The 14,159-nt window shown below is 43.9% G+C and overlaps 1 protein-coding gene across 4 annotated transcripts in view; it reads left to right on the top strand.

Annotated features, from left to right (window-relative positions):
• Positions 1 to 14,159, top strand: part of KCTD1 (potassium channel tetramerization domain containing 1) — a 148,321-nt gene that overhangs the window by 80,518 nt on the left and 53,644 nt on the right. For 2 of the 4 annotated variants that reach the window (XM_019547255.1, XM_019547247.1), the window contains exons 2-3: positions 6,196 to 6,319; positions 6,774 to 6,952. In XM_019547255.1, coding sequence (XP_019402800.1) covers positions 6,305 to 6,319; positions 6,774 to 6,952 — 194 coding nt within the window. In that variant the 5' untranslated portion in view covers positions 6,196 to 6,304. The remainder of the gene's footprint in view (positions 1 to 6,195; positions 6,320 to 6,773; positions 6,953 to 14,159) is intronic. The other 2 variants (XM_019547265.1, XM_019547274.1) reach the window with 1 other exon arrangement.

The following is a 14,159-nucleotide window of genomic DNA, read 5'->3' as shown; positions in this document are numbered from 1 at the left end:
GGGTTGCCTGGGGGAGGGATTGCGGCTGCCTGCAGATGAGCAGTGAGCTGAGAAGCTGCCCCCCTTCCCAGCTCTGTGGCTGTCAGCAGGGAAAGAGCTCTGGGGCTGTCAGCTGCATCAGCCCAGCCCCAAACATGTGGAAAATTAACTATAGGGAACGCAAGTTCCCTAAGGCACTTTTTCTTTCTTTCTTTCTTTTTTGTTTTTTAAGAGCACCTTCATTTGATACCTCATTTGAGGAAGTTTAATTTTTCAGACAATCTGCCACTTTAAAAGCAATCTGCTGTCATGCACTCATGTCATGGTATGGCTGTAAAGCGCTTTCCGGGGTCTGATTGTGCCAAAAATGTAACTTCTGTCTGCACCCTGGGTCTCAGGGGTGACTAGTGCCTCCTGAGTCTGGGGGGGCACAATTTGTGGGTGCGTCCAGGGGCAGGCCAAAAGCCTCATATCCATTCCTATACTTCTGTGCCATGGCTTAGTGCCCACTTCCCTCCTTCTCCCACCCAACATGCCACCGACCCATGCAGCAAAAAAACTGCCCTATCCTGAGTGGTGCCGAGTCGGGGGCCAATCTCAGGGGGGTACATGCCGCCTCCCAGTGCCCTCCATACCAGTTGCCTACACTGGGTCTAGTGCTTTTATTTATTCATGTAGTAATGCTTAGGTTTTTTTATGCAGGAACATTGATAGAGAGGCCACTCCTCTCTCTCTGAATCTCTAAAATGGGTCAAGTAGCATTGGTAGGAAAAGCCATGATCCTGCTTATTATTCAGAGTGGGATGCAAGGTTTTTCATCTACACTGCAATGGATAATACCCTGAGTAGGTATACTCTGATTTGCTATGAGAATGCTACTCACACCCATGTCCAAAACAGACAGATTTTTATTTTTCAAAGTACACCATAAACATGTGAAATATTGCAACTTTAATTGTCAAGAAAGATGCAAGAGAGTCAAATGAGGCAAGGACCTTCACTTGAGACAGAACTGTGATAGTGTGCCTGCTATAACTTGAGAATGGCTAAAAGTTAGCTTTTGTGGTGCAGCCATGGTTCTCAAGCAAGATTTCTGAGGTATACCAATCCAAGCTAACAATGACTAGAAGCCAAGACCTGTAGTCCAAAATAGGTTTATATCTAGTTGATAGGGCTGTGGAAAGCTTCAGGTGCTGACTAGATTTGGAGGCAATTTGGCCCAATTCAGTGGCCGAATCTCCAAATCTGAATTGAATCAGGGGACCAATTAAAAGGTTCAAATCAATTCAAAGCTCTCTGAATCAATTTGAAGAGCTTCGGTGATTTCAGGCAGTCCCTGCTGGCTGCAGCAGGGAGCTGGATCTGGACTCCATGCTGGTAAATAGGGGGCAGGGAGTGGGGCTGCACGAGTGGGAGGGGACCATGGGGGTATCCCTGCCAGGCCCCACCCCCAACCTGCTCCCCCAGCTCCCTTGAGCATCCCCCAACCCCCACCAGCTCTCCCAGCCCATCCCATGGCTGTACCACCCAGCCCAGCCCCTAGCTCTTTAAAAAAAAGCCCTCATTCACTGGCTACTTCCAGGCGGGGGGGTGATCCTTACTGCCATCCAATGTCCTATGCTGCATGAGGGGCTCTGCCATGAACCCCCTGACCCCCACCTGCTCTCCCAGCACCCCGCCCCCTTGGCTGCCTCACCTGCCCTGGCTACTGGCCCTTTAAAGCAAAACAAAACAAAACCAGAAAAACCCAGACTCACCAGCTGCTGCAGCTGCCACGGAGCTTCTGGGGGCTCATAATAAAGCCCCCCCTCCTCCCCTGCAGCATGGGGCAGTGGGGGACAGTGGGAATTGCCCCCCTGCCTGGGAGGAGCTGGTGAGTCAGGGTTTTTATTTTTTTTAAGGGGCTGGGGCAGGCAGGGCAGCCATGGGTGGAGCTTGGGAAGCAGGCAGGGGTCAGAGGCCCCATGGCAGAGCCCCCCGGGCAGTGGGGGGGGCAGCAGGGATTGCCCTCTCCCCCACACCTGGCAGCAAGCAGTGAGTGCGGGCTTTTTTTCCCAAAGAGCTGGGAGCTGGGGCCAGGTGGAGCAGCTGTTGAGAGTGGGCAGGGGATGGGGCCAATTTGGAGATTCAGCTGATTCAGCTGAGGCCAAATCTTCAAATCAGATCTCACCAAATCAATTCGGGACAGTGATTCAAATCACTGAATCAAATCATGGTTCCCCAAATTGGCCAAATCCAAAGCAAATACTAGGCACTTCACACAGGCTTACTTGTGCTGTGATTCTAGATGTTTGTCTGCAGCTCATGATGACACGAGTTCCTAGCTGCAGAGTGAGTCTGGATCTGAAACTAGGTTACATCAAGGACTAGGTTGTTCTGGCACTTGTTGGCCATGTTGTCTGAGGGCATTAAAATGTCTTCTTTTTGTTTGCTTGTTTGCAGCTATTGCTTATACTTCTGTACAAAGGAGTTGATTCAACTTTTTGTACTCAAATTTGGAAGTATTTCTAATTTAAGTAAAATAAATTAATTTCCCTGTTGTAAATGTTTAATTGTAGAAATGACATTTGAGTTGGAAAACTCAAGATTGTAACTTGAAAGTAAAACGGAGAGATAATCCCTGTTTTTTAGCTCCTCAGCTTTGTGTATTTGGCAGTACATTGTGTGCAGTCACTTTCCCTGCTCCACTGATGGCAATTGCATTTCCTTTATCATGTACCGGCATGTTGACATAGCTCTCAAGTGCTTCCCTGGGAGACGGCTCCCGTCAGTACTCCTTTCCCAGCTCCCAAAAGGGTTGCTGCTGATTCTCAGTTTGGACTAGGAAAATCCCTTTACCCTTTTTATTTCTCCCTGGAACACATCTGAATTGATTCTGAGGACTACCCAAAATGGGGGAAGAGGGCTATCATCTGTGTTCCTCAAACAGCTGCCTAGGAAAGGCTTTTCAGTCCTGAGGATTTCTGCACACCTTAGAGCAGGGGTCAGCTACCCTCGACACACATGCTGAGCATGGCACGCAAGGCTATTTTGCTCGGCACACCACCGCCAGCCCGAGCTCTCAGCAGCTGTTGCCAGTCATGGAGCCCAGGCTGCTCCCAGCAGGTGGGAGGATGCAAGTCCTGCTGCAAGCAGACCAGGCTCCTTGGGCTGGCTGCAGCTGGAAGGCTGCAAACAGCTGCTCCGGGCTCCAGCATGTCAGCACTCTGGCACCTTCTAATGTAGACGTGTTTTTTTGACACCCCAGCCAAAAAATATTACCTACCCCTGCCTTGGAGGAACAGTTCAGAAGTGAGGAGACATCATCTCTACCACTGAGTTAGGATAGCAGAGAGGAATGGAGGGCAGTTCTAGGTTTGTTGATTTAGAATCCAAGTTCATCGTTTGAAAGCTGACTGAAGTATGAATCCCATTGAGTACCTTGCTACTGGTACATATTTTACTTATATTGGCATGTCAGATTACCCATCCCAGATAAACTGTATTTAAATATTTCAGTTTTCTTTTTTCAATTTTTTTTTTTTAAATCCGTAAGGAACAGGAGTTGAATGACAGGAAAACTGAACCTCTGCAAGTTGCCTGCTGCCCGTAGAGTGCTGTAGCTGTGTTTTGCCCTCTGTAACTACTGGAGTCATTGTTATAAATCGGACTAATAGAAAAACACATTCTGCATGTTCCATGTTTTAGATGTGAACGAACCCTTCCTGTGCAGAAGTCCATGCAAGATTACAAAATGGGAATGGTTCCTAACAGATTTGCATCCTTTCTGTACTTACTGTTTTGGTAGACTGGAAGTATTTGGATGCATTTACATTTAGCTTCTAAGGCTTCTTTGCTCTGATTGTTTATTAGGAATTTTCTCTCATCAGTTCATTTATTGGAAACTTTAATGGTACACAAACACTTTTTGATGTTGGAAAGGGCCATTCAAACCAAATTGACACGTTGTGTTTGATCAGTAATATTTTCCTCTTTATTAATCTTTGGTTATAATTACTTTTTCAGCCCTCCCCCCACCCTTATTTAAGGTTTGTTTTTTAATTTATGCTACCCCTGTGTATTTTGTGGGAGGCTTATGACAGTTGGTCATGGGTCATCAACCCCATTTTAGTTACTTCTGTAAACAAATTGATTTCCTTTTAACTCTGACCTATTAAACAATTGTCCAAGTGTTCTTGTGGTCTGTCTTACGGACTGTACTCCTCAAGGATGCCCTTGGGGGATGTTCCTGATTAGAGTCTGAGCTGGTTCTTCAAGACTTAGTAAAATGAGGCCTCATCCACTTAGTTTTGTAGGAGCCAAGGGTAGTACAAATAATATTGCCCAATTTGGGAGTGGTCTCCAAGTTAAAGCCTATTAAATGTATCCAGTGAATTGTGCACAGTGAGTCAGGTTGGAGGAAGCTTAACATTATTCTAGTTAACAGCTAAACATTAGGCATATGGGCATTTTTTCTTCAGGCCCAATAAATTCAGGTGGCTTGGAAAAAGGAAATGCTGAGGAGGGAAAAATGAAGCAGCCGGTATGGCATAATAACATTTTTATTTTTTGGAGTTTTTGTGGATTTTAAAATCAACCTATGTAAACATTTAGTTGGTCCTACATTATATTTGAAAACCATTCTTGTTCTCTTGTAATTTTTAACGTATGAAATGCCCACCATTTGTGAGTTTTCTACTATCCTTGCAGCGATTGTTATAGTGCACATTTTTCTACCCCAGTCAGTACACACTGAACTATCACAGCTACGCTGAATGAGGTCCCGGTCTAACTACAATATTAACCCTGCAAATCTGCTCATTTTCTCCTGAGTACCCTGAGGCAGGATATGCAGTAGAATGTGTCCAATTGAAAAACTATTACAGACTCCGTGGCGCTGCAGAGTGCTAAATTGTAACAGGGCTGTGTTTTTCAGACAAAAAAATTCTCATAAGAGAAGTAACACAGTGCATTTCCTGCATTATGGACTTGTTTTTAAATTTTAATCTCAGTCTCTCTAGTTGCTTTTGAAATCATGTACTTTTTTAAGTACTTAATAAATGTTGTATTTCATCCCTGATGTGGCTATTCATTATCTCATTTATTTCTAGTTTGTATCATTCTTGCATTCTTTCTCAGCTCTCCAACTATACATATATATTTGTATTAGGTTTTTTCTTAATATTTGTAATCAAGTCTCCAATGAGCAGTAACATCTTGGGTGTTGATTATGCCATACCAGATTTATAGTAGATACTAGGGTTTAGTGTAGCGTGGGTATCTAGTATCTTGTCTGGGCCTGTTTGAGTTGTGCCCCAAAGCAGATCCTCAAGCAGTTCCTGTTGGTAAGACTGATATCCTGCAAATTTATATTATTTTTTTGCATAACATACCTGTTAACCAGAGTTTCTCCAATCTCTTTACCATTTATTCATTTTGACCCAAACTCACTATTTTTTGTGTAGAAGAGAAAATTAGTTAAGTGCATTTATGATTCTACAGATGCCTCGTGTCAAAGTTTACTTGAATGTTATTGTGCAATAGTGGCCCATAAATTATTCCACCTTAGCACATACCTAGTTCATGCTGCCTAATCTTTGTTTCAAGAGCAATGAAAAATGTAGAAATTATGTTTAGACAGAAAAAAACTTCACTAACCCCGTGATTGTTGCACATACTTCCAAAGACTTGTTATTGAATGCTGTAGTGAGGCATTTACAGGAGATCTATTACCTCCTGCAATTAGAAGGCAAAATATGTTTCTATGAGCAGTTACCTGATTTTGTTTTTTGTTTTGTTTTTGTTTTTGCTTTGCTTACCTCTTTATATTAAAAATCCCAAAATTCATGAAGTCTTCTAGTTTTTGGTGCATATTTGCAGGATCACACTTGTATATTCCTTTTCTTTAGGTAGAAAGTGCAACTGTCTCAAAACAAATCTTGAACATGTTTGTATGTTAATCCCAGATATTTGAAAATAGCTTGCCTCACTGGCTTTTGCAAATCACTTTGCCCTGCCCCACCCTACTTTGTGCATAGATTAAGTGTGTGCTACTTACTGGCATTACATCCATTCTTGCGTGAATAAAAGTTTTTTGTTTCTTTAGCAAGCATCTGCTGCTTTTCTACTTTGCTTGCTTTCACTAGGAAGCTACCCAGAACTGTAGCCTGCGTGGGGCGCACAGGGGCATCTGTCACTATCTGTATAATTTTTAAATGGAAAATGTCTTTCTCAAAGGCTGTCGATGCCCAGTGTTCTACAGTACATGAACAGTTGGCTAGTCCAGGTGTTTCCTCTTCTGTTTTCGTGATATGTGAATTGGAAATTCAAGAGAAGACTTTGCAGAATGGAAGAGCTAAGGGTTTGTATTTCTCTATTCTAACTGTATAGCAAAGGGTTTGGGAAGAAACACAAACCCTACTGCTTTTAAATTTAAGTATATTGTTAGCATTCTTGTCTACAGTGTCTTTTATCAGCTCTTAAATACAAAAATGAGCATTTGTTTCTGTATGGAATTGTCTATAATGAATAGCATTCAGAAACAGCTTGTTTTGTTGAATGTGGTTTCTTTTTGTGGCTTTTATAACAATGCTTTATTCTGCGTTTCAACTTATGATGCAACTACAGTGAAGTTGTTAAAAGCTTAACAGATTTTTTTTCTTTTAATTGCATATCAGTCCTTGCTTTAACAAGATTAAAATTGGAAGTTGAGACAAAAGATGATGCTATTCACTCTTAAATGTGCATCTTTGTGAGGTGTTTTGTTTTGTTTCATTTATTAAGGAAATTACTAACGCAAATCCGTCTCTTCACAGGACAGTCGGCCCAATATGTCAAGGCCCCTGATCACTAGATCGCCTGCATCTCCATTGAACAATCAAGGCATCCCCACTCCAGCACAACTCACAAAATCCAATGCACCAGTTCATATTGACGTGGGTGGGCACATGTATACCAGCAGCTTGGCCACACTTACTAAATATCCTGACTCAAGGTAATTTTCAAGATTGTGCTTCATGTGCTTGGCAATACATTCATTCAGTGTTCTGCCCGGACATCCTGGGGCTCTACTCCTAAAAATGTTGAAAACATACTGAACATATATTTTATTTATAACTAAATTATAAAAATTGAGAGGTAATTTCTCTGTTTTCTTCTTGCCTTATATCTAAGACTAACAACATCTCTGAAGATTCCTATGTTTTATGTCCTAAAATAAAGGTGGCCCTCAGAAAGTCATTCTGAACCTGTTCGGTTCAGTCTGTTTAATATGTTCTAAACTTCTGTGACTTAAATGTGGGGTAGGGGGAAGTAATGGCAGAATTGCAGACTTAAATGTGTAAATGTCAGGGTTTCTAAGTGTAAAATTTACTCTTTTATACTATCAACATATAATCCCAGAAAACACTCAAGATCTATTTATGACTTAAGGTTGGAAATAACTTAATGTACAACAGTATTGGTTTAAAGTAGTATTAGAAGGTTTGTAGTGTTTAAACTATTGCAGACTGTGTACTGGTAACTCTGAGCTTATTAGTTATCTTGTAACAGGTTGGGGGTTCTGGTAAATCACAAGGTGACATATGCAGACAACTTAGTAAATGATAGATGATTCAAGCTGTTGTCTACTTTGTAAGAGAGATTTTCTTGATGGGAAAATTTTTAACTTTCTATTCTAGCTGTCAGCTTAAAAAATTAAGTCACACTGCACTAAGTCTGAAAACTGTCTTAACATATGTATGACTGATATTCAGAGCAGTGCAGCTTTACACAACATACAGTATTTACTTGAATCCAAAATGAGGGTTTTTCGTCTCCGTTCAATATGGCAGGGGGACCCTCATCTTGGATTCAAATATTGGCTCAGGGAAGGTGGTTGCTGTGGCTTTAGCCACCACCTGTCTTGGGCCAGGGCCAAGATGGCAGGGAAGACCAGGTGGTAGAGGTATTGGGAATCCAGGGGAAACTGCAGTGTGAAACTTGGGGAGGGGGCATGCAATGGGGAAAGTATTGGGAAGACCATGTAGTGGCGGGGGTGCTGCTGTGGCTCCACTTCTAACCCGAGCCCAAGGCCAGGCTCAGAGCTTCCATTGCTTTTGGTCCCTGGCTGAGCCAGGACCAGGGGCACCATATGCTCCGTACCCTTTGCCAAAGCTGGAGCCAGAGCCAGAGTCAGAGCCAAAACCTCTGCACAGGGTAAGCAGTGGCAGGGATGGGGAGGGGAGGGGGAACAATTGTCCAGGGGGAAGAAGGCAGCAGGGGCCCAGAGGCTGCTGGGGAGCAGGCAGGGGGCCAGGCAGCTGAGGGTGGCAAGTGGCTGGGGGCAGGCAGACAGGGGAGGCAAGGGGCTGGAGGATGTTTTCCCCACCGCAACAGTGAGGTGCACAAATTTAAGACATCTCTCCAATAATTAGATTGCATACGTGGAAAATGATAACACATTTATAGACTATATAGAATATAATTATTATGGGTAGTCTTAAATTAAATGTCATCTTGGATTTGGGCCAATTTGGTAATATGTCTTATGCAGGTGCTATCATATAACTTTTGTTTAAAGCCAGATATAAGTGATGTATGTGTGCCGCATGTATGCATCTATTGCGGTATCAATTCATTGCTCCTTTGCTTAGAGCTAGGTATTTCCCTATACTAACTACTGTCTCATTACATGGCTGCATTCCAGCATCACATTTCACCCTTCTATTTACATAATTCACAGGTGTCAAGCATGTAGTCCTCTGGCTGGATCCAGCCCACAGATGTGGGTCATCTAGTCCAATAGTTCTGAACCATTTTTGTACTGAGACCCATTTGTAAACATCTACGGCCAGTCCTGACCCACTGCCCCCTGCCTCCAGGCCCCCAGCATGTGAGGTAGGGGGTGGGTGTGCGTGTGTGTGGGGGGGAGGTGGTGGGCCCAAGCAGGCCCTTGCAGGCTGGAACTCTAACAGCTTGCAAGGGCAAAACCACAGTTTCCCTTGTTTTTCTCCTTTAAAGGAGAATCCATTTTTAAAAGTTTGTTTGTGACCATTCCTATGTTCTTGCGACCCGCTTTTGGGTCACAACTCATGAGTTGAGAAACCCTGATCTAGCCTGCAGGGCTTCTTGTGGGCTGGACCACCTCCTCCTACTGGCTGGGTTCAGCCCAGTGGGATCACATCACAGTTACCAGGGCCTCTGCAGCAACAGTGTTAATCCCCACCGTGAAATCATGGCTCCAGAACCGATGGAGTTAATGCTTGCCTTGCCTCACCCTTGCGTGATACCGTATTGGCAGCTAAGGGAAAAGGGAGAAGGCAAACAGCAGTGCTAACTATCTGGGTTCTGGAGCCAGGCTGAAACAGTGGTCCTGGCCACCATGGGGATTAATGTTTCTTCTTGTAGGTCGTCTGCATTGCAGGAGGCCCCATAGACTGGTTGCAGACCATGAGAAGCCCTGTGGTCTGGGTCTGGTTGACAAAGCCCAAAAAATTTGACACCCCTATTCTAGGTCAGTACCAATAATTAAAAACTGAAACAATTATTCATTTAAGTTCTTCTAGCAGTTCAACTCTTCTTTTATTGAATGTGGTTGGTAAAAAAGTTCACAAAAACTTTATGTTCAAGTTCTGTAACTAACTTTCTTGTAGAAGGTGTGCAGTCTAGTTTAGGATTCGATTCTAGACATATATTTAACTGCAATGACACTTACCCTTGCTGATTCAGAGCAGCATATTGCCTTAGTAAAAAGTGCAATAGCACTTTTAATACTAAATGCTGATAGCACTTGTTTGGATGTGGGGGAAGAGAATGGGAAAGTAAAGATCAAAAAAATGCAAGAGGCAAAAGTTTAGCCTGCTTGAGATTAGTCTTTCTTATCATTACCTGTGGGAAGGATTGAGGAACAGTGGGGAGCATGGCCAAGAGCAGTGCAGGAGGGCTGATTCACCAGATGGGACTAAAATTTTTGCTAGTTGAAAGGGAGAGACCACTTGTACTGATCTGCAGAATTTGTTCTACCCCTATCAAGTTCAGTCCTGGTCCTGAGCACTCCTTGAGAATTATGCACTCAAGAGCAAGATACTTACAGTTGTGGAAGGCCTAGTGATTTTTTTTACACTCCGTTTTGTTTTGCTTTCCCTGTTATACCTTTTAATGTATGCAGCTGTTCTTCTTATGATAGAGGTAGTGAAGGTAAGTGGAGGAAATAGAATGTTACACATAAGAGTGTAGATGGAAGATGGAATTTAAGATTAATACTTTTTTAATTTAGTTTAATTAAGCTATTGTAATGCATCAAGGAAGCAGAAATAACAGCTATCTATTGTCATAAGTATGTGGTTTAATAATTTAAACATCTGATTAAACAGCATAACTACTTTTGGGGAAAAAAATCTTAGATAAATAGCTATTTTGTTTTGTGTCATTTGAGTAACTACCTTTGTTTCAGTGCTGACCCTTCTCCTAGCCTTTGTCTCTTGAACCAGTAGATAAATGTATTATGCAGGATACACTATTTAAAAAATGGGCTTCATAGGAACTCCTGGAACTTTTAAAGAATTGCATTATCAGCCTTAAAAAGATTATTAGTAACTGGTCTGCAGGTGAAGTCAGGTGGCGTAATGAGATAAGATGATAATCAGTGTTGTGGGGATTTTTTTTTTTTGTGGTTCAAGGTCAGATGTCACATATTCCAGTGCAGCAATTTATTTTTATATTTATTGGAAACCTGGGAGAACTCGCCAACGATTTAACATTAATTTCTAGTAGTAGTGGGCTAGAATCTTAAACAAATGTAATTAGTCCCATGGACTAGAGAGGCTTTTTGTGGCAAAATTCCAGAACTAGAACCAGAGCAATTGCTTAGCTTTTGTTTTTATTAAGGAAAGAAAAATGTGATGTAAAAAACACATGGATCTTATAAATGTCCTTGAGGCTCATAATCCTAACTTCAAAATTTTGAAATAAGGCATGAAACTGACCTTGTTCAACAGAGCTGTTTTTAAAATTGTTGTCCAAGTGGACTACACCACTCTTGGGCTAGGGGCAGAAGTTGCATACAAACTAGTGTGATTGGAAATTGGTTTAAACATGTAACAGAACAGAAGTTCAGTGCACATAAACTGCTTTTAAAATGGCTGAAACCAGTTTAAGATAAACTTGGTTGGTTGTAGTATTAGACTTAACTGATTTAGGTTAAACCAGTTTATGGAACTTCTGTCCCAGATCCCTTTCCAGTTCACATTAACTCTCAGTCCCCCAACATCCTAGGATGCTTTGCAGCCCTGGGTTGCATTGTCTGCTTCATCAGAGCAAGGCTGGCCCTGCCCCCAGCTGTCAGAGCCGAGACACTAAAGTATCAGCTTCCCAGCTTGCTTCCTGTCTAGGCCTGTCAGCCCAGCAGGAAGTGGGGCGGGAGAACAGATGCCCAAGGCCCTGCCTAGCCCCAAGCTGTACAGCAAGGGGAGGAGAAAAACTCCTGTGGTGGAGGGTTTTTGCAGCCCAGTAAGCTGGGCAGGGATTGGCTCAGCTCCACCCTCTCCCCAAGTTCCAACTCTTGTGGGGGGAACTTATACCTCCCTGCTCCTGCATAGCACTTGCTGCCCCAGCCCGGGTTGTGGGGAGCAGAAAGTTGCCCACCCAGGAGCTTCTTGCCTCCCCCCAGGTGGGTGCTTTACTCCTGCACCAGACAGACCCCTGGTGGTGGGGGTTAGGGAAGGGAAAGGGCTGGGGCATCCCAGCTGGGCTTGAGCTGTGGGGGGATGTGTGTGAAAAGCCTCCCTGGTTGGGTGCTGTCCCATCCATGCCTAGCAAATGTCAACTGCGGGGGGGGGGGGCACTGCGAGGGATTTTCCACCCCTTGTCCCCCCCACCCGCAGGCAGAGGGCTGGGGAAGGTGGTGGGGGGAGCAAAATGCCCCCCCCCCCAGTGGGTGCTTTTCCTGCTCAGAGCAGACCCAGGCTGGGAGGGCCACTGTAGACGAGGGGGGTGGGGTATTGCCTCCCTTGCACACTCCTTCTCCTCCTCAGAGGCTGATGGCTGGGAAGGGGGTGGGGCTGAGGTGAACCCAGCCCAGCTGTGGGGGAGGAGGGCAAGACCCCAGCTGCCAATTGGGCCTTGGCTGCTGGTTTAGCAGCCTTAGGCAGCTTGGCCCTGAGGGGTGGTACACATGAGCACCCCCAGGCGCCTGGTCTGGGCCAGTGCAGGCTTCTGCCTGTTTTGTCTACCCAAACGCTGAATGTCAGTTTGTTACCAAATCAATGGAGGCAGCTTAAAAAAAACTGCAAAGACTGAATCAATTTTGCCTCAAGTTTTTGTACCTCTGTACTTGATGTTCATCTGCCCCCGTCTGTCCAAGGCTGGTTTCTTTTGGCCAGCAGCATCTATTTTTAATGTGCTTGTTCCCCAAATGGTTCTTTATCCCCCAGTCTGAGGATATGAAAGGCAGAAAAGGCCAAACTATTCTCCGGTTCCTTCTTGCTGTTACCAGCGGAGAAACAGAGCCCCCGCTGTGTACCTCTGCACAGCGCGAGGATGGCTTAGAATTATCATTAATAGTTAGTTGGGGGCTTATTGTTCATGGGCTAAATAAATACATTTTTCTTTCTTAGAAAAATGTTCAGATAGCACCATAGCTCCTTCTTGATCATTTAACACCCATCCTTCATGTGATGCTTTGTGCTAACAGTGAGCACATTCTCTTTAAGTTTGGTCTAGAATCGCTCTGGACTGCTGAGGCCTGGAGATTGTCTAGTTAATTTCCTCAGTTGCCTATCCCCCTGGGTACAGACATAGAAAGAATTTACCATGGTCTAAAAAAGGATGTGTTAGCTTTTCTGCAGCAACTGTCTCTTACTCTACAATAAGTAGAAGTTAAGCCACAATAACTCATCCTCTCTTTCACTGAAATTTAAACTACTGGCTTCCACTTGCTATGGGATACAAGTGTGCAAGCAGGCAGTGATTGAACCGCAGTTGTCTTGCAGTAAATCCCTGCCCTCTTTTTACTCTACAATAAGCTGTTTGCACCATATCCTGTGGTAGCCCAAGCAATGGCCTGGCAGTTGTGGGATTCAGAGAAACCTTAAAGAATCGCCTCCCAACACCTACTCATCAGCACCGTATCTAGGCTCCTCATGGCCCCAAGGGAACTTTTAGTATCAGCCCCCCCGCTTTGCCAGAGATAATGATAAAAATAATCAGACAAAAAAAAATATGTCATTTTCAGGCACCCTTTCTGTCCTGGACCTGGGCGGCTGCCTGGTTCACTCATGCCTGTGTCTAGGTCTGCTGCTTGTGCAGAATCCTTCAGCTTCCTTTTTTTATGATAGTCTGGATATTGCCTCACTATCATCCGTCAAAATACTATTCAGCTAAGATTCAGAATACTCTGGTCCAAAACAGGCACACCTCAACCAGGCTGACTTGCAAAGCTAAATGGAAGAGGTTTTCTGTTTGAGCACATGATCCCCACCTATTTCCCTTGATATCAGTTGCAGCAATATTGTACTCCCAGGTCTGAAACAATCTGCATTTGATATCAGTTCCATACATCTCCCTCTAGCAGCAATAAATTCAGATCAGACTCCTATCCAGGGCCATACTGTGTTTTTCTACAATCCAGTGAACAAAGATTTCTTATTCCTGTTGGGACCTTTAGTAGACTAGGAGGAGTATTGATGGGTTTCTCCTCTTTATCATTCCCTTAGCAACCTGTTCCCTGTACCTCCTCTCAAAACTCTGAAAACTCCTTTCTTAGTAGCCATTGCATCAGCTAGAAGTATAGAAGAGATGTGCACTCTTCCTTGTGCAGTGTTTTATAGTGACCTCAAGTTCCTATCCAAAACTGTTTTCAGAACTGTATATGAACCACGTAATTCATCTCCCAGCTTTTTTTTTTCACAAGTTTCAGTCCATAGAAACTAAACCTCACACAGTAGATCTAGTTAGGGCACTGTTTTTTGCATTCACAGGACAAAATCTTTCAGGCCCGTCAATCTTACCTCTATCCTTGGGAAACTCTTTGAGAAGATCCTCAAGGAGCACATCTGTGATGGGCCGGCTTCAGGGATGATGCTCAAGGGCAACCAGCACGGCTTCATTAGGGGCAGGTCATGTCAGACCAACCTGATTGCCATTTATGATCAGGTCACAAAGGCAATGGATGTAGGTGTTGCCGTGGACATAGTCTTTCTAGACTTCAGCAAGGCCTTTGACAC

The sequence above is a fragment of the Crocodylus porosus genome, unplaced genomic scaffold (genome assembly GCF_001723895.1).
Source record: "Crocodylus porosus isolate Cpor-Errol unplaced genomic scaffold, CroPor_comp1, whole genome shotgun sequence".
NCBI lineage: Eukaryota > Metazoa > Chordata > Crocodylia > Crocodylidae > Crocodylus > Crocodylus porosus.
The sequence above is the reverse complement of the archived record's forward strand: the minus strand, read 5'-3'. Positions and strand labels throughout refer to the sequence as shown.